Here is a 20,141-nt window from a genome sequence, read left to right on the forward strand (position 1 = left end):
GACTCAAGAAGGAAGCAGACATTGCAGTGTAAGGGTCTATGGCTCCAAAAGCTTAGATCTAAACTTTTTCAAAATTCCTTAGCCATATAGTGTCAACAAGCCATAATTCAACATTGTATTAGAAGCCCCAGATTATGCAATAAGATAGGAAAAATAAATGAGTCTACTGAATACAAAAGATGAGGTCCTACTCATTATTTGCAGATAATGATTGGGTACCCTGAATATCAAAACTGTCAACTAGAAAGAAAGCTCTTTGAATAAGAGTTCAGCAAAGTAACCAGAGAAATGACTGATAATGCAAAAATCAGTAGACACACACACCAGCATTAACCAATTAGAATAGGTAATAGGGAAAAAAGTCATGCTGCCTCCCACCACTTTCCAGCTTGTAAATCCTTTTAATCCTTAGATGAAATTTTATGTTCAGTGTGCTAACATGTATCTCCAGGAAGCTGTAATGATAGGAGAGACTACTGGCCACTTATTACCTTGGTCACCATGTAGGGGGGTTTGTACCACCCCCTCCCTATCCATGTCATAAATACCTACTGGCTTTTCATTGGTAGCTTTAGACCTGCTTCTCATCTGCTTCTCAGTATCTCTTTATTCATTGCTCCCCAAAGTGTGATCTGTGGACCAGCAGCAGCAGCAGCATCCTGTAGGAGCTTGTTAGAAATGCAGAATCTTGGGTCCCACCCAGACCTACTGAGTTGGAATCTGCATTTAACAACATCTCCAGGTGATTTGTCTTTACCTTAAAGTTTGTGAAGCACTGTCCTAATAGATTATCTAGATTCCTTCTTGGAATGCTTAGCATGAATGGGAAGAATGTGAGAGCATCATATACCTTCTGTTACTTCTCCATAATGGATTTAGTCATGGAAATCCACCACTCAGATCTAAAATTTTGCCACAGCTGTGTCTCTTGGTCCCATCAGTGGACCAAGAGAAACTTTTCCTATTTTTTGAAAATAATAAACCAGAGTCTGGGAGAGCTGGTAGAAGAATAAACCACTGTGAGCTGCCATTTGGTTAGATACTGCTCCCAGCTCAGGTCTCTATCTGTGGTGGGGCTGATTCATGTCCCTGAGCTTCAGTTAATTTCACCTCTCTTTGCCTGTTTCCAATAAGAAGCTAAATTGATTTCAGTTATCTTCAGTATCTCACAAAGATGATAACTGAGAGGGCAGGGCTACAGAATTGGGAGATGCATGGAGGGCTGGAGAGAATAGATCAAAATGAGGAAAAGAGAAAAAAAGTCTTAGATGACAGTAAATAATCCAGAATTAGCTTTATTGTTGCTAGTGATCTGCACCCCTTCCCCCCACCCCCCCCCACACCCATTATATGATTGCCTTAGGGCTAAACCTACCTGTTTCTTTGTTTGTTTGTTTTTATTTTGCAGTTGAAAGAATATAGGAAAGGGCATGAGATCTCTTTCCATTGACAATATCTTTATTCTTGAATACATAGACACAGAAAGAGAAGGAGGTATTTCTTAGTCTTATGGGTAAGCCTACCCTTGCAAATTATTCCTTCATCTTCTTTACATCTCTTCTGAATATTTGTTGTCAGCATCCATCTCTCCCAATTCTGTTGGGATAAAGCCAATGGATGCCTTTTCTCAATAAGAGTAAAGACATAATTGAGTAATGATCACTGTCTCCCCATTCACATGAGCACAGTTCTGTGATCTATTTTCAGAAGCTGTTGACATCACTTAACAAAGCTCTGGATGTCCAGGGGTGAATGTCCTAGGTACACTGCTTCCCCTGAATCCCCACTGAAAACAGATGATCTTCACAACAGAGTTGTGAAGCATTTTCCACACTGTGCTTATGTCCATGTGGAACTCTTCTGCAACCTTCTTACTCTGAGGTCACCTGGAAATTATCTTTTCCCTCTTTGTTTTTTCATATAAAAATTATAGTTTTGTGACTCTAATGCAAATCTCATTATTTGCTTCCTTGTCTCGGATTATCCAGATTCCACCGTGCTTCCTTTTTGAAACATGAAAATTTTAGTGAAGCAGACAGTTACGTTATCTGGTGGAGCAGATGCAAAGACAAAGGCAGTTTCATACTGTCTGCTTTTAATGCTTATTTCCTGCAAATTTACAATTAGGGGCTTATGATACAGCCATTTTAGGGCTTGGTTTTCCTAGCTTTTGCTTCTGACAGGCAGGATGTTCTAGTGGATATCATGCTTTGGCAATAAATTTTAAGACGGTTTAATAAGAAGGACATCTCAAACATTTAGCATTCTATCCTTGCAGGACTTAGGTGTTTTTTTTTTGGGGGGGGGGTATTGTTTTTGTTTTACTCTTCTGCAAATATGTTAAAATGCATACTTTTACACATTAGAACAGTGTTTCTTAAACTTGAACACGTCAAAATCACCTGGAAAGCTCATTAAAACACAGATTCACAGGTTCCACCCCAGAGAATCAGATCTGGTAGGTCTTCGGTGGGGGCTGAGAGTCTGCATTTTAACTCCCAGGTGCAGGAGATGCCACTGCTGCTGCCATCAACAGATCACACTACAAGTATTAGTCACACAGGGCTCATGTGCACATACACGCATATAAAAAGTACAGAGGAGCATCTGGGTTTCCTCTCCTTTCCCTAACTTAATCTCTTCTCTCCCCTCCAGCTTACTCTGTTCTTTCTCTCACTTTTTTAATTCATATGGATTTGCCCCATCAACTCCATGAGTCCAGAATTCCTACCAACGAGCACATCTTTAAACCAAAAGCTTACTTTGAACAAAGAGAAATCCAGTGGCCAACCATGAGCATAACTGCAATGGAGTCTAAAAAGGACCTTTACCTCCACATCCATCTTCTTCCGTGCTGTTATTTACAGGGACGGGAGAAGAAATGTGCCTAGAAAGAGCTTTTTGTTTGTTCGTTTTTTTGTTTGTTTTGAAAACAATGCATTCTCACCAGAGGGGTGGTGCTTGTCATCTCCTTGAATAGTGGGCTCCAGAGTTGCATGATGCCCATCCGTTTCATAAATAAGATTGTAGCATGCCTTCACATGCCTGGCATTCCACGGTCCACCTCTTAGTTTCTCTCTGCATACCCCATGAGTTTTGTTTCTTATGGTTTCAAGGCCTGTTGTTACTATAACAGTTTCTGCTCTAGCACATGCATGGATGTGAGCTGTTATGAGCCGTAATTTCTTAGATTACAACAGAAGCATGCTTCATTGGGATAAACTGACCAAAAGATAACAATTCCTTTTGAGTTAACACTCTTAACTGGGTGAAGAGGTGGGAGGACCAGAATAGGCTAGGCCACAAGTGCTTGAAGAAATTACATCACACGTGTTCCGTTGGCCAACAGCATTCATTCTGTGTTGCCCACTTTTTCAAACGTTCATTTCAAAACAAATGGGGAAGAGAAATCCATATGAACTTTGAACAATTGTTTCTTAAATACTTCTCAGTACTGTTTCTCAACGTCTGTGCATATATTTGGGTAAAGAATTATTGTCAAGGTTCTACCTGTTGACCAGGTTTCTTTGCTCACATCTGCTTATCTGCCATTATTTCCACTGAAATTATATATTTGACATATGGCCAGGGTCACAGTGTTTGGTTCTCTGATCCACGGTGAACGATAAGGAAGTTTAATGGACCCACTGTCTCCAGATACAGGCCCGCAGACACAAATACAAAAGATTGTAGCTGAGTCAGTAAATTGGACTTTTTTCACCACTGCTGTGAAAATTTGGATGTCAGAACTCCAGAAATAGTATAGCTCCTGGTGCCCCATGTACTACCATGAGCATCCAGTGTTGCTTTGAAAAGCATGGTATTACCAGCATCCTCATTGCCTTAATCATTCATGGACTGCCCCCCGCCCCATCCCCAGAGAGTTTTTTCAGAGCAAACGGAGTTCTAGTTCATAGTGAAAAAGACTTTATGAACTACTGATATTCAAATACAGATTTTCCATATTGTCGATAATGTATACATATCCTTGTGCTGATTGTCATCATTATTATAATTGGTTCGATTTGATAAATATTTACTCAAGAAAATGAAGTCTGCAGACTGCCCAAGAAATCTTTTGTTTATGTAAAAAATATATATATAATGAAAATGAAATACTAACCTTAGGGATTTTAACCTTATGGGTTTTTTTAGCCTTAGGGTTTTTTTTTTTCTTTTTGTTACTGTTGCTATTGTTTTTCTTTTTTAGGCACTTAAATTAGTGTGTTAGCTATTTGAGTTATTTGGGGTTTTTTTTGTTTTTTGTTTGTTTTTGCTTTTGTTTTTGCTTCCCCACCCCACCCAAAGATTTTTTTATCTCACTTTTTGTAGATATGCCAAATTTTGTATCTGTGGTATGGAAACTAGAAGACCATACAACTGACATGAACACCATTTTATGTATCCTTTAGCTTTTGAAGGGAAAAAAAAAAGTATGTTCTATATTCTCTCTCTAGTTCAGTGAGGGAAACCAACAAAGCACTCCCAAATTTGGACTTTTTTGAAATATATTTTAGGGACAGTGAAATCCTATCTTTGTTAACTATAAATGTGATATTCTAAATATATCTTATTTTAGAAATTCTGTCCTTTAGTGATGTGTCATGCCCAAGGTTGAGAAATGTCAACCTAAATGGAGTTACTTTCTCATCGTAGCATCAGCGAGACCCTCGACTGAATGAAATTTTGTTCCCATTTTATGATGCTAAAAGGGCAATGCAGATCATCGAGATGTATGAGCCTGATGAAGATTTGAAGAAAAAAGGTAACACAAGTAAAAGAAGAGAATTTTCTTTATTAAAGAAAAGTAAGAATATATGCAACTTTAAACATTCTTGGATTTTTAGTTAGACATATCTTTAAATGTTTTGGAGCTCCCTAGAGCCAAGGATTCTTAACAGACTGATTTTATTTTTTTTCCTGTTCTGAGTCAGTATAAATTTTACCTTACATCAGAATTTGCTCATGTTGCCTGAGTTATAATGTTAAATTCACTGTATTAAACACATTATAGTGATGTTCTCCCAGTGTACTCTCTTGTTTTCGATCTTTAGTATTGCATAATGCTTAAAATGCAGTAATGCCCATCCAGTCTCTGTTTGCAATCCTGGAAAGAATTTCACTTCCTATAAAATTTATCCCTCCTGTTTTTCCTTTTTTGTTTTGCCAAGCCAAGTGAATTTTAATACATGATTTGGTGAGCCTTCTCATCATTAGGCTTCTGGTAGAGAAGACAAATGCAACTGATATGAAATTAAATAGTCAGAAATTAATTTAGCAAATTATTGGGGTTTCTGAACGTTTGCCTCCTTCAGTGAAACATTGGAAACAGTGTGCTGTCCATTCCAATATTTGACAAAGAAAAGGCATGGACAGGAAATTTAAGATCCATGTCATAGCAGTGGGAAGCACCCTCAAAGGACGGGAGAGATGATGCTAATTTAACTGGACAGGAAGTCCTGAGACAAGAGATACCTGAGCTAGAGCCTCAGCTTTGTGTCCCAGTAAAGAGTTGAAAAGAGATTCAGATTCAAGTTCTTTCCCTCCCATGTGCCCGTGAGTATCATGGCCTCCATTAGTTCTTTTTTTCTTTGTATCTCAGTGAATGTGACTGAAAGGTTTGTATATTCTCTGGACCCACATAAAACCTGTGGATACACTTGCTGGCCCACCACACCCCGTGGCCCACCCTGGATATTTTTCCAAGTCAATAGAGTTTTCCCTTGATTGAAGATGTACACTTAAACTTTCTGCTAAGGCCCCAAATACCTACTTTCAGCAAGAGTGCTTCGTTAGTTACCTCTCTGCCAGTTTTCTGAGTATTATCATTTCTGCTATATCACATGGAATTAAAGTAAAATGAGGGGTGCCTTGATAGAAAATACAGCCCTTGCAATTTTGATTTGATTCTTGTTACCCTGTCACTATGTGACCTTGAGCAAGGGACTATATTCCTGGGCCTCAGCTTCTCTGCTTGTAGCTTGTCAGGGTTCATTCAGTCATTCAACTAGTATTTAGCCCCTCTGCCTTCATTTCTTAAAGTGTAGCGAGGGCTGACTGGGTGCCAAGCACTGTGCCAGATGTTGAGGATTCAAAAGTAAGTAAGGCAGTTGTGGTCTGTTGAAGGACAAGGCCCAGCAGTTCCTTGGCAGTGTGATAAATGTTATGCTAGAGATGTGTCTTTCATTATTTCTAAAGTCCTGAAAGTCCATGAAATTACATTGACACATCTAAAACTCATAGCTTCATCATTTCACAAACGACAGAATCTAAGTTTAAAGTCTGTCATTATCAAGTATGATTGAGAATGTGGTGCACAAGGCATTCTTAGGTATAAACTTCTGGGAGGAATGTAAATTGGTCCAAATAACCAGCTAGAATAATACTTTGGCAATAACTGAAAAATAGAAGATAGGCTACTCCTACCTCCCAGCCTTTCCACCTCCAGGTATGTACAATAGAGAATCACCCATATCTTTCCCAGGCCTGGATGTCAGAGGAAGTGCACTCATCCAGGCCAATGGCTTACGTTTCTTGTACACACATAGCTTTCAAATTCTCCACTCATAACCTCTGACTTCAACTACAGACCTATGATGGAAGTCTCCATTCAGATACTAAATGGGCCTTTCAAATGTATATGTACAATGTGTTTTGATTCTCCCTGCCCAAAGACCTGTTCCTTTCTCAGCCTGGAAAATGGTACCATTATTCACCCAAATCTTCAACCCCAAATTCATGGAATCTTCCTTGACTTCTTTTTTCTTTCACATCACTTCTGATCCATCAGCAAAACCTACAAGATCTAGCCTCAAAATAAGTCCTGAATATATCACTTCTCACCATCTCTGCCTTCATCAGAGTATCCAAGCCTACATCATGTCCTCTTAGACAATGCCAGTTGACTTTTAACTAGTCTTCTTTCTACTCAGTGGCATAGAGTTTATGCTCCACACAGCAGCCAGACTAAACCTTTAAAAACTCAATCCAATCACGTTATTCCATTCTTCAGAACCTGCCAAAGGCTTCCCAACACAGTAAAATCCAAAGTACTTAGCAAAGGGATGCCTGGGTGGCTCAGTCGGTTAAGTGTCTGACTTCGGCTCAGGTCATGATCTCCCGGTTCACGGGTTCAAGCCCTGCATTGGGGCTGTGCTTAACACAGCTGTGTTTGCCACAGCTGTGTCAGCTGTGCTGACAGCTCAGAGCCTGGAGCCTACTTCAGATTCTGTCTCGCTCTCTCTAACCCCTCCCCTGCTCACACTCTCTCTCTTTCTCTCAAAAATAAATAAACATTAAAAAAAAAATTCAAAGTACTTAGCAAAGACTTAAGTCCAACCAATGTAGCTTTTGGCTTCCTCTCCAGCCTCATTCCCAGCTACCTGTCCCCTCAGTCACACACTCCTACATCAAGGTCTTTGCATTTGCTGATCCTTCTACCTGGGATAGCATTCCCCAAGATGTGCATGTGGCTTGCTCCCTACCTGTGAATGTGACCTCACAAGGGCTTTTGCTAGCCATGTATCTAATAGAGCATCCTGGTCACTCTTTATCACCTTCATTCCCTGCTTTCTGTTTCCTTCTAACACTTGCATAACATTATATTATACTTATACTTATTTGTTAATTTATTTCCCATAATATGTTTCATGAAGGCAGGGCTTATCTGTTTCTCCCATCACTTTATCTGTCTCAGTGCCTTAAAAAGTATTTGCTCTTAGGGGGCACCTGGGTGGCTCAGTCGGTTAAGCCTCCGACTTTGGCTCAGGTCGTGATCTTCCTGTTCATGAGTTCAAGCTCTGCGTCGGGCTCTGTGCTGACAGCTCAAAAAAGTACTTGCTCTTAGAATGGCTGTGTGCCCAAGGAGGGCTGCACAAATTTTTATTGTAGTATGTTTTTATAGTTAGAAATTACCTAAATATCCGTCAACAGAATAATGGACAATGAACTAGTATATTCATACACGGACCTACCATGCGTTACATGTGCCCACCACAACGTACTACTACTATACACACTACTATGTTATTCAGGGAAAAACAAATCCTCAAGAGCTGAATAAGTTCAAGAAAATATAAAAAGAGCAAGTTGCATATGCAAATAATAAAATGTCTTTTATATAAGTTTTTAAATATTCACAGCTATCCATTGTTAGAATAAATGCATATGTAGTAAAGTTACAAAGCCATTTTAAGAACGTTAAATACAAAAAGGAAGTGGTTGTCTGCAAGGGAGCAGAAAGAGGGACTGGAATGGAGAGCAGGGACACAGGGTGCTGCAAAGGCATCTGTAATTATATATTCCTCTGAGAAACGTAAAGCAAGTAAGGTAAAATGTTATGAAGCTGTGGTGTAAGGGTCCATAGTTATTTATTATTTAATACATTATTATTATGTTCTTTTTTGCAAGCCTGAAATCAGTTCATAACTTGCAAATGCTTAGCTATAAACAAAAAGCTGAGGCAGTTGATGGTTGACAGGGTAAGAGATGGAGAGAGTTTTGTTTTGTTTTATTTTTTAAGTTTATTTGAGAGAGAGAGAGTGTGTGTGTGCACACATGCATGGGCCCAAGTGGGGGAGGGGCAGAGAGAGGGAGAGAGAGAATCCCAAGCAGCCTCCATGCTGTCTGTGCAGAGCCCAATGCGAGGCTTGAACTCAAAAACTCCAAGATCATGAAGTCGGACGCTTAATGGACTGAGCCACCCAGGCACCCTGTGATGCAGAAATATAAATTGCTTCTCCTGAGAAGACCACAGGGACCTGCCCTATATCAGAAAAGTGTGACTGAAATGAACAATGGGGCTCTTGGGGCAATATTTCAATGCCTACTGCGTACTCTTCTCATCAGTCCCACACCCTGTTTTATAGGAGAAATGAATTGTTTAAACCCAGAGAGGCCATTAATTTCATCTCCAGTCCAGTGAGAACAGTAGTGCCCTACAGTTGTATATTTTCTACGTTTTTAGGAGCCCCTCTTGTAGGTATTCTCATTTACCAGGACAATCCTGGAAAGCAGGTGTGGTCAGTATTTATGCCCATTTGACAGAAGAGGAGGTTGAGACCCAGGAACATAAGGCGTGCATGATAGAAGCAGAACTGACAAAGGTCCCCTTGACCCCTGGTCGCCACACCTGGAGCTGTGCTTCTGTGCTTAGGGAACCGTGTGCTTCTGCCGTCATACCTACAAAAGCCACCTGCCTGTGGAATGCATTAGGTTCCTTGTAGTGTGCAGCTTTGTTCAAGTTCTGAAGGATGAAGGTCCTTGGGGAAGAGACTGAGAAGAAGTTTTTACTCCTGTTCAAGCTGTCTCAACTCTGTATTTCAGAGCCATATGTCTACTAACTCTTGTTTTTTCCCCTAGGCCTCATATCAAGCGATGGGTTTTGCAGATATCTGATGTCAGATGAAAATGCCCCTGTCTTCCTGGATCGTTTAGAACTTTACCAAGAAATGGACCATCCTCTGGCCCACTACTTCATCAGTTCTTCCCATAACACCTATCTCACTGGCCGACAGTTTGGTGGAAAGTCTTCCGTAGAAATGTACAGACAGGTTCTCCTGGCTGGTTGCAGGTCAGAACCTCAGGACGCCTCTTTTTTTTTTTTTTTTTTTTAATATGATGGCTTTCCATTTAATTTCTTTTTTCTAAAAAATAGGAAGTATTGTTCAGCGTGAAAATTTCGGACATTTTTCCTTTTCTTTAATAGATTACGTTGGTCATGTAACCTTGAAAAAGAGCAGATAATCTCTGTTCCAGAAAGCTCTGGAATTCTCCTATGGGCCAAAAGATATTTTTTACTATAAATTTTTAAATATCCCCCCCTCAAGGGGCACCTGGGTGACTCAGTCAGTTGAGCATCTGACTCTTGACTTCAGCTCAGGTCATGATCCCAGGGTAATGGGATCAAGTCCTGTGTCAGGCTCTCCACTGAGCATGGAGTCTGCTTAAGACTCTATCTGCATCTTTCGTTCCCTCTCCCTCTGCTCCTCTCCCCAACTTGTGCACTCTCTCTCTCTCTCAAAATAAATAAATAAATAAATAAATAAATAAATAAATAAATAAATATCCCCCTCAAAATTGAAGGAAAAAAAAAAACCTATTTTAAGAAGTCATGCTAAGTTTCTTATGGCCAGAAGCAGTAGCAGATTTAGCTTTACTTAATGTTAAAAGTTCTAAAATGCCATTCTCTGAGAATATTATTGAAAATGGTTTTCCCTTTTATAGAAATTGGCAAATATTTGAGGTTTAAAATACGGCAATAATGCTGAAGGTGAAAAATAAGCGCAGTTACATTATAATTTTTTTTTGGTTATCAATAGCTAGTACTTTATTTTTAATGACAGTTTTTGTGTTTGGAAATATTCTACAAGAAATTACCTACATCACCACTTCTATCTCTGAATACCTGACAAAATGAGAACATTTTCTTTCATGGCCAAAGCAGTATCATTTCATGTAACAAAATTTTAAAAATTATTTTTTCACATCATTTAAAACCTAGCCTATACTCAGATGTCCCCAGCTGTTCCCAACTGTCCTTTGTTGTAGCTTTGTCACAGCTGGAATTTCATTCCCCCACTGATTGTTGTATCTCAAGTTTTTCTTAATCTCTGACAGTCCCTTTTTAATGACACCAACTCAGTACAGAATACAATGTGATTTTAACCCCAAAAACTCCATGAAATAATCATATTATTTCATTCCATTTTCTACTTACATATTTTTTAAGTTTATTATTTTGAGAGAGAAAGAGAGCATGCAAGCAGGGGAAGAGCAGAAAGAGAGAGAATCCCAAGCAGGCTCATGCTGTCAGTGCAGAGCCTGATGTGGGGCTGAACCCATGAACCAGGAGATCATGACCTAGGCTGAAACCAAGAGTTAGATGCTTAACTGACTGAGCTATCCAGGTGCCCTCCATTTTCTACTTATATAAGAAAACAACTTATTTTGATGTCTGTTCTTTCAGTTTGCACACATTATTTTATGGTAAGGGTTCAATATTGTAATTTCACTCTGTTGCCCAGGTGTGTTGAACTTGACTGTTGGGATGGAAAAGGTGAAGACCAGGAACCAATAATAACTCATGGAAAAGCAATGTGTACGGATATCCTTTTTAAGGTAAGTTTTAAAATCACATAGCTGTAGTCTTTTCCAGATTATTGTAGAAATAGATGAAGTGGAGAACACAAATTATTCATTTTCTCAAGCATTTTACTTTCATATTCCTTTCCTCTGGTTTTGAAGAGAAAGTCAAGAAGAAATGCTTTCTCTACTTAATAATACCATGAGGGTCCTACATAATGAGTTTTCTCTGCCAGCATCCCCCTGATTCTAATTACTTTAAAAAGTCTTTCATTTTCTTTTCTGTTTTCTTGCTTACTTTGCATTATTTCTGAAGGACTTAAAATTGGCATAAAAAATAAAAAGAATACAGAAAATAAAATAGATTCTAAATAGTGCCTATAAGAGTAAGAAAGTAAATGAGGTTAGAGTTTATGAATGCTCAATAATAAGTCTTATAAACTGCCAAACCATACCACAAATGGGCCCCAAACTTTCTAGAATTCAGTGCAAGGAGACAAACATAATTCACAAGATTCAGAAAATAGAAACAGGGCTGTTGGTCCAAAGAAGTTGTTCCCAGTCCTGATGCCAGAGAGAAGACTTTTCCCCATGGACCCTCAAAGAGGAGAATCTACAGTTACATAAACAGGCATTTCAGTATTGGCCTTCTGGTGATTTCTCTGTACAGTTTGGAGGTTGGTTTCTTAGAATGCTCCTTAATATGCTCCATTGATAGCCTGCCAAAGGACAAGTTAAAAAAATGAAATTCCATAGTTGGCCAGTGCTGTGGTTGGCCAATATTCAGGTACATCCATCTCTGTCAGTTTGGTGTAATTTGGAATAGTTATTTCAACATCTGCAGCATTGGTTCTCAACTCTGCTTACGTATGGAAAATCACCAGAGGTATTTATAAAAATAGATGCCTAGTCCCTATACCCATAACTTGATGCACACCATTTCTCTTAGTCAGATGCTGGTGAATTTTGAGCAGCAGTGAATTCAAGATTATGCTCCGTGAGAAGGAATTACACTCCCTGAGAAGTACCAAGGGTATAATCAAGTGGGAAGCCATGAGTTTGCACAGCCAACCAAATTGGGAAGGGTTGATGTCTTCTTTAGAGATTTAAGGAGCCCAGGAAGGAAGCTTAGCTAAAAAGAAGGCTATTTCCTTTCAGTTTGGAAGTGACCAAAGGAGAACCCATGAAAAGAACCAAAATTCTCCTCAAGGAGTAATTCTTGCTCAGCTCAAATGGACAATCAAGGTCATAGACATTTTAACCAGGAAGAGACTTTAAGCAAGAATAATTAATGAACCACCTTAGCCATAAGTGATGAGGTTTTGGAGTGGTGGTGGGATTCAGAGCCAATAGCCAAGAAAGAATTCTTGAGACATCTTTGGTGCAAAAAAGGTGATTTTATTCAAGTACATGAACAGGACCCATGGGCAGAAAGAGCTGCCCCCTGGACCATGAAGAGAGAGCGATTACATACTTGGGAGTTGGGGGGAGGTAAAATTAAGGGGAAGATTCCAAAGGATTTTCATTTGCTAAAGAAGACTCATGGGATACTGGAGGCCTAGCTATTGTCAAGCTAAGGTTGTTTTCCCTCTAGCAAAGCATTAACATTAGGACAGTAGGGAGTTCCTGGAGAACTGTTACACTCGCCTGCCTCAAGTATTTGTCAATGGGCTGCAGGTTATAAGGAAACGTAATTTTATATGCCATTTCCTCCTGCCTTTGTTTCCCACATCAGTAAGAATGCTCACTAAAATACTCCCTGGTTTATCTAACCTAAGGCATTATTGTTTCAACTGGACTTCCGGAGATTACTATTGTAAAATATTTTCTCATTTAACTGAATGATGCGATTTTCCCTGTGGTTAACTACAAGCCAGTTAGAATGTGGGGAGTTTTACCAAGTATGATGTTCTGGTTGTAGAAACATTAGTTTGAGGGGCGCCTGGGTGGCTCAGTTGGTTAAGTGTCCGACTTCGGCTCAGGTCGTGATCTGGCGGTCCGTGAGTTCGAGCCCCGCATCGGGCTCTGTGCTGACAGCTCAGAGCCTGGTGCCTGTTTCTGATTCTGTGTCTCCCTCTCTCTGACCCTCCCCTGTTCATGCTCTGTCTCTCTCTGTCTCAAAAATAAATAAACATTAAAAAAAAAATTTTTTTAAAAAGAAACATTAGTTTGAAACCATGCTTTCTAAAGCCGAGAGCAAGGCCAGCCATCTGTGGGAAGGACATGCTCAGCACATTGAAAGGTTATTTCAAATGACCAAGCTTCTAGTTCAGGGAGGGACATCTAGAACACCTGTTTTACCTCACATGTTGCTTGACCATGGAGAACCCCCACTTCCTGGTCACCTACCCCTCCAACCACTTTCATCAGGCTAATAGGAAACAGGGGATGTTGTACATGTCACATCAGTTCACAGGAATCTTCATCAAATTGATGAAATGTAGCCAAGAACAGACTCCCAAACACAGAAGAAAGCCAATAAAAGCCTCTGTTAATCCTTAGGTTATCACCAATACATTTCTTTTCTAGGCGGGAGAGGTGAAAGAGTGGTCTGCTGTGAAAATCGCTGTACCAAAACCTCACCTGCCCTTCAGCAAGAAAGGGAAACTCTGAACCTGTCTTGCCAGATTATCAAGCAAGAAGCCAGCATGTGATTTAGATGAAATTTCTTGTTCGTTACTAGCCCCATAATTTTAGCAAAGTCAGAGAGAGCTTTGCGGGGGAGGGAAGGGTCATTAACCATAAACTGGTCCCTGGGCTCTAACGAACCACAAGGGGACTCAACGTGTGAAAGTAGCAAGATGAATGGGTTCTCCAGGTCTTATTGCCAGAATTGACTTTCTGAAAAGCTCAAATTAATGGTCTCTGAATGGTTTCAGGTGCCTTAATTGTGTTGTTGTTGTTGTTTGCTCCTATCTCATTTACACTTTTTATCTTTAAAGGATGTTATTCAAGCCATCAAGGAAACTGCGTTTGTCACATCCGAATATCCTGTAATTCTCTCCTTTGAAAATCACTGCAGGTATAAGGGTGCAATCTCCTCTAAGTATCTACTACCCATTCCCCACTCCTGCTCTACATCTTTTTAAATGCTGTACAGTTTTGTGAAATAGGACACTTGATCTTATGCAAAAAAGAAAGAGGAAAAAAACAAAAGGTCAGAGATCTGGACACCTTGTTCAAGGTTCCATTGAGTTGGAAGATTTGGCAGTGTACTTGATCTCAGACTTCATGAACTTGAAAGCCATTTTTTATTCTGTGTACCAGCTCTTATTTGGGGAGGCAAAATCTACTTGTTAAACTATACCAGTTAAAGTTCGTGGTATATAACAGAGCATCTTCCTTAGCCGTAGGAAGACAAGCATGTACTTTGCAGAGTGGGAGTTTTTAATCATCTAGGAATGGATGTCTCTTATTCTTGGACTGTTAATGGATGTTTGAATTTACGAATGCCAGTTCTCTCTCTCCAGCAAATATCAACAGTACAAGATGTCCAAATATTGCGAAGATCTATTTGGGGATCTCCTGTTGAAACAAGCACTTGAATCACATCCAGTATGTATTTTTAGCAAACTGTATTTCTAACCTGAATGGATTTGTTTTGAAATTCATTTCTAAAGGGTCAAGTAGTGCTAGAGGACTAAAGATCTTCATATTTATTTAAATTAATTGATACAGAAAGCTGTTGTGCTTCAGACAGATGTGAAGAGAGAGACATAAAATAAACATGTAGCCCAATTTAATCTGGAAGGTCTCAAGGTCTCATGGTTTCTGAGATCTCTGTCCTAAAGTTTTATAAAATGCCTCCTGGCAGAGAATCTATACTCAGCAATTGTCCTTTAGTTGGTTGCATGATAGGATCATCTATAAGGAAGATTAAAAATACCTTTGCCTGGGACCCGCTCAGAGATTCTAAGTTAATTGATCTGGGTAAGGCCTGAGCATGGTGTTTTCAAAAAAGCCTCTCCAGGTAAATCAAATGGAAGACCATTGTGGTGAGAACTCCCTAGATGGAAGAAGTCACAAGAGTCTGAAGTCCAATGTCCCAACTCCACAACAAATACTTGGAAAGTGTTAGACATGCATTTTTGAGTTTCATTTTTACACCTGCTGATTACTTCATAAAGCAAAGAATTTTTAACCTGTGGCCCGCAGATAGGCTTTGTGAGGTCTGTGAATTCATTCTAAATTGCGTACAGTTTTGCGTTTCTTTTTGTTTGTTTGCTTGCTTTGTTTTCCTTTTTTGGTATATAGTTTGATTCCAGAGAGTTCATCACATTTTTGCAAGGGTCCATAACCTCCAAAGTGGTAAAGATCCACTGTCACAAGATGGTATGAGTAGAAGCCAGCCAACAGGATGAAGTATAAAGTACTCTGCAGTAGTAAAAAAAAAAAAAAAAAAAAAAACCTGAAAAAAATATAGGACACGAGGATATTTGCATCCTTTGCACCCACCCCTGATTACCTTCAGCCTACTGACTGCAGGCTGCCTGCCCCGCATCCTTGCAACCCTCCCTGTTCCCTGCACACTGGCCTGACTTGCAGCTGCTTGTGCCTGCAGCTTTTTGCTTGAGGTGCGGTCCTCTGCTCACTGGAGCCTGCTCTGCCCCTGTGTGAGAGATGGGCCTGAGGTGCTAGAGACCAGACAGCCCTCCCGCTGGGCCCCTCACTCCTCCCTCAGGAGGGACCGCTCAACAGCACGTTCTTTGTTCTGCACCGTCTGCCAGGGCTCCCCAGGGGACCACACTCTGGCCCCCTCAGTGATAAGTCACCTCGTAACACCCCGGTGCCTGCCGGGGCACCCCCGTGCCTGCCTTCTTTCTTTCACTTTCCCACTCCTCTGTTGGCCCTTCCTGAGGCTGCCGCCCAAGTAATCTACAGGTATATTCACATCCTTGTCTCGGAGAGTGATTCTGAGGGAACCCAAACTAAGAAACAGCCCTGTTTAGTTTTATTTTATTTTACTTTATTTCACTGTATTTCATTTTATAGTTCATAGTTTATTTATTTTGAGAGAGAGAGAAAGAGCACAAGCGGGGAAGGGGAAGAGAAAGAGGGAGAGAAAGAACCCGAAGCAGGCTCCACACTGCCAGCACAGAGCCCAGTGTGGGACTGAATCTCATGAACCGTGAGACCGTGACCTGAGCCAAAACCAAGAGTCGGACGCTTAACCCACTGAGCCACCCAGACACCCCTTATGTTATTTTTGTTTTATGTAGACCCTCTGTTTACTTTTCTGATTGGGCTAAGGTGCTTGCTGCCATGGAAAGACCACCGTATTCTTTATGGAACGACATGCACATTCATGAAAGGTGTTGTGGGAAGCGTAGGTAATACACGTGGGAGTAAGACCTCCCTGAACTAAATGTCTGTGGGAGACATAGAGCATAAACATAAAACCATAGCTAAAAAGGAAGATGGCCTACAACCTATTGAATATTTATTAGAGATATCCAGGTTCAAGAGAGATCGCTAGGGAATAGACAAGATTCAGCAGGCTTCTGAAGGAAGCAGAATATGGGCAAAGAGCTTTGAGGCAACACAGACATGGGAAGGCACAGTGCCTTGCATGTAATAAGTAGTAGAAAAATACTTTTGAAAAAAATGAAAGGATGCATGGAAGACATGGGTGGGTGGATGGGTGGGTAGGTATGTCCATGCATGGATGGGGGAAAGGGGAATGGATGAGTAGATATGGCACAGTTGTGTGGATCAGAGGTAATAAAAGAAAGGACATCTCCTTTGCAGACATAAATCCAAGCAAACGAATCCACAGTAGAGGTTAAGTTTCAGTAATTAAGACCACTCCCTTCTTGATTCTCTTATTGAACCCACACAACCACAATCCCAGGTATTGGGGTTGCATCAGTTTACTGAGCAAACAGGCTTACTAATACAGCCCCAACACTTGAGGGGATCAGGGGAGCCTCTCGACTTCTGCCTGGGAAAGCACTTAGGACCCCAGCTATCACAACGATCCCGTGTACTTTACCCAATGCATAAAAAGAGCAAGACCTGAGGCTAAACAGGAGCCCTTCCCCCAACAGCACCCCAGGTCAGACCCAGGTCCCACTGGGGAAGGCGGAGTGGCTGTGCATACCTCTGGGAGACTAGATGTCCGGTTTGCAGTCTAGGGCAAAGTTGCATGCAGTAGGCTAATTGGGGCTGGGGAATGAAAACATAAAAGTGTGCTGACTGCCATCTAGTGGACATTGGGCTGTATAACACTGGCTTCCATGCTCATTCTGGGCCGGGAATGAAACTAGTGAAGCACATCATTAATTCAGCCTTTTCTGTTTATCTCTAGCTCGAACCAGGCAGGCCCTTACCATCCCCCAATGACCTCAAAAGAAAAATACTCATCAAAAATAAACGGCTGAAACCTGAGGTCGAAAAAAGTAAGTCAAAGACACACATCAATAATGAGGCATACACTCATTGTGTTTGGACAATTCAGCTGTCTGGAGTGAAATAAATTTTCAAACCACTGATTTAGGGGACGAAAGGGGCACAGTGGTGTTACATATACTTTTCATAGCAATGTGGCCACGTGTACGTTTAAGTGCAGTTTCCACATCAACTCGTTCCTGCAGTGGGAAAAGCATATTCATACATTCATAGGATGCAGGATTTGGAGTGATCCCAAGGGAAAACGAGAAGAAAATGGAAAGAGGCATTTTAGAATTTATCGAGATGGAAGGAACTAGCATTTATCATTTTATATGCTCTAAAGTCCTCTTCAAAAGTTACCCTTTGCAGTTTGCCTGTGTGAGGTTTACATATCTAGGGATCCTGAGTGAATGTGTGAATGTATATATGTGTGTGTAGGGAGAGAAATGATTTTATGTAGACATTTTCCCTGGAAATCTTGGAAAATATTTTCTTTTAGCCCATCTCTTGAGTGAAGCATTAACTAATGGTATGATCGCATTGTATTTTTACCCTAGGTATTCTAAATTTTAAATTATAGTACTTATAGTTTATTACAAAAGCAATAATACCATAGGAGAATGAAAACAACAAAGGAAAACACAAGGAAACAATAAAATAGCACTAAATTAATATTTTACACATACGTACATGTACTATAGACACATGTATATGTTTAGACGTACGTTTTTCATACCAGTGGGATCATGTTAAATATACTGATTTTTTATTATGTTTAACTCAACCAATTAAGTATACTTAAGTTCATACTAAAGTTACAACTTGCTAACTATAATTCTAATGTATGAAACACTATACAGAATTTATTATGTGGGATATGGTACCATGTGACCAGTCCCAACTGATGGATGTTCATTACTGTAGAAACGACAGTGACAGACACATGTCGTGTTCATTTTGTACATTTACGCAGCTTCTCGTTGGAATCCATTGGTGCAATTAGAGTTGGGTGGCCAAAGCATATACACATTTTATACTGTGATTTACCTTTGTCTTTCAGAAAAATTGTACCAATTTACATTCTCGCTATAATGTAGGAGGATGCCTGCTTTCCAGGGATATTCTTACTGCTGGCTGTTGGCCATCTTGTATGTATATGTGGCTGACTAGGAGAAGGGAAATGAGACTTGAGTTTTTTTGATATTTATGTTTTTGGTAACTAGTTTCTTTGTATATCACCATTTACAATATGCTTCTGCACATTTTCTCATTTTTAAAATTACTTCATCTATCTTTACTGACTTATCAGAGCTTTATACATGAGGATAATTGTCTCAGATCTGTCACTTGCAGATATTTGTTCCTGAAGTTTTTTCAGTCGCTTGTGCACATCTCTTTTGCGTCGCTTCAACATCACATTCAAATGACGCACCTTTATTACCAAGCCTTAACATCTTTCTTAGTGACTGAGCCTTCCTCTCAAACTTATGACCAGAACTTTGGCATTTCACCCATGCTCCATTAGTTCTTCACCCTGTGTAGACAGTGTGTGGTTGTTGCAAGTCCCTTGAGACGTCCAAGCAGCGATCTGCTACGGTCTTAGGAATGTAGCCAGTGGGAGCCCAGACAATACATTTCCTTCTCAGTGTCGATCTTCAAGCTCAGGCTTTGCAAGTGATGGAGCACCTGTCATCATCTCCTTCCTGTTTGTTTTTAATGACAGAACAGCTTGAAGCTTTGAAAAGCATGATGGAAGCTGGAGAATCTGCTGCCCCGGTTAACATCTTAGAGGATGATAATGAAGAGGAAATAGAGAGTGGTAAGTTGGTTTTCTTTCAACTTAAGTGTCACAAAAATAGTTTTAAAAAAAAAGTTCATTTTTAAGCTCTACACCTAACTTGGGGCTCAAATTCACGACCCCAAGATCAAGAGTTGAGTGCTCCTTCAACTGAACTAGCCAGGTGCCCCACATAGAAAAATTTTTTTTTGAGTTTATTTATTTTGAGAGAGTGAGTGAGTGAGTGTACAAGCGGGGGAGGAACAGAGAGAAGAGAGGGGGAGAGAATTGCAAGGAGGCTCCACAGCATCAGCACAGAGCCTCATGTGGGGCTCGAACCCATCAACTGGGAGATCATGGCCTGAGCTGAAATCAAGAGTCAGTTGCTTAACTGACTGAGCCATGCAGGTGCCCCCAAAATTTTAAAATAAGAAAGGAAAGAATTTGTCTCCATAGACTCTCTTGGATAATGTGAGGGTTTAATTTCTAGTAGTCAAGGATGTATTTGTGCACCAAGCTTTAATCCTTTTTTTTTTTTTTTTTTGGTATTTTTCCCAATGTTACTTCCAGTTTACCTAGGCACTAGATTTTCATGGCTGAGTCATCTCCCTTCCTGTTGTGCCTTCAGCTGCTCAGCAGAAATTCACAGCCAAAGAATCCTTGCTGTAGAAGGCAAGGGGTTGGAATAAAAAGAACATTTGGCAATCCCTTCCTGTAAACAAAAACATAAATGTCGGTGTTGTTAATGATGATAATAGAAGGCGAGTTAAAAGGAAGGGAACATGGGTAGAGACCCTCAGGTAGATGATTGGTTTGTATGCACACATGAAATGAACTGGAAATTCAAAGCCAGTATTAAAATTTCAAGTTCAAATTCCTTCAAATCACCAGT

At 40.2% G+C, this 20,141-nt stretch overlaps 1 protein-coding gene across 1 annotated transcript in view; it reads left to right on the forward strand.

Annotated features, from left to right (window-relative positions):
• PLCB4 (phospholipase C beta 4) overlaps positions 1 to 20,141 on the forward strand; it is a 340,960-nt gene that overhangs the window by 238,868 nt on the left and 81,951 nt on the right. The window contains exons 13-19 of the mRNA XM_047069062.1: positions 4,657 to 4,765; positions 9,361 to 9,571; positions 11,025 to 11,118; positions 14,025 to 14,104; positions 14,553 to 14,637; positions 17,390 to 17,480; positions 19,196 to 19,291. Of these exons, the coding sequence (XP_046925018.1) occupies positions 4,657 to 4,765; positions 9,361 to 9,571; positions 11,025 to 11,118; positions 14,025 to 14,104; positions 14,553 to 14,637; positions 17,390 to 17,480; positions 19,196 to 19,291 (766 nt within the window). The remainder of the gene's footprint in view (positions 1 to 4,656; positions 4,766 to 9,360; positions 9,572 to 11,024; positions 11,119 to 14,024; positions 14,105 to 14,552; positions 14,638 to 17,389; positions 17,481 to 19,195; positions 19,292 to 20,141) is intronic.

This window comes from Lynx rufus, unplaced genomic scaffold (assembly GCF_022079265.1).
Source record: "Lynx rufus isolate CCGP_SWC_20201006 ecotype Redwood Valley unplaced genomic scaffold, mLynRuf1.p SCAF_8, whole genome shotgun sequence".
Lineage (NCBI taxonomy): Eukaryota > Metazoa > Chordata > Mammalia > Carnivora > Felidae > Lynx > Lynx rufus.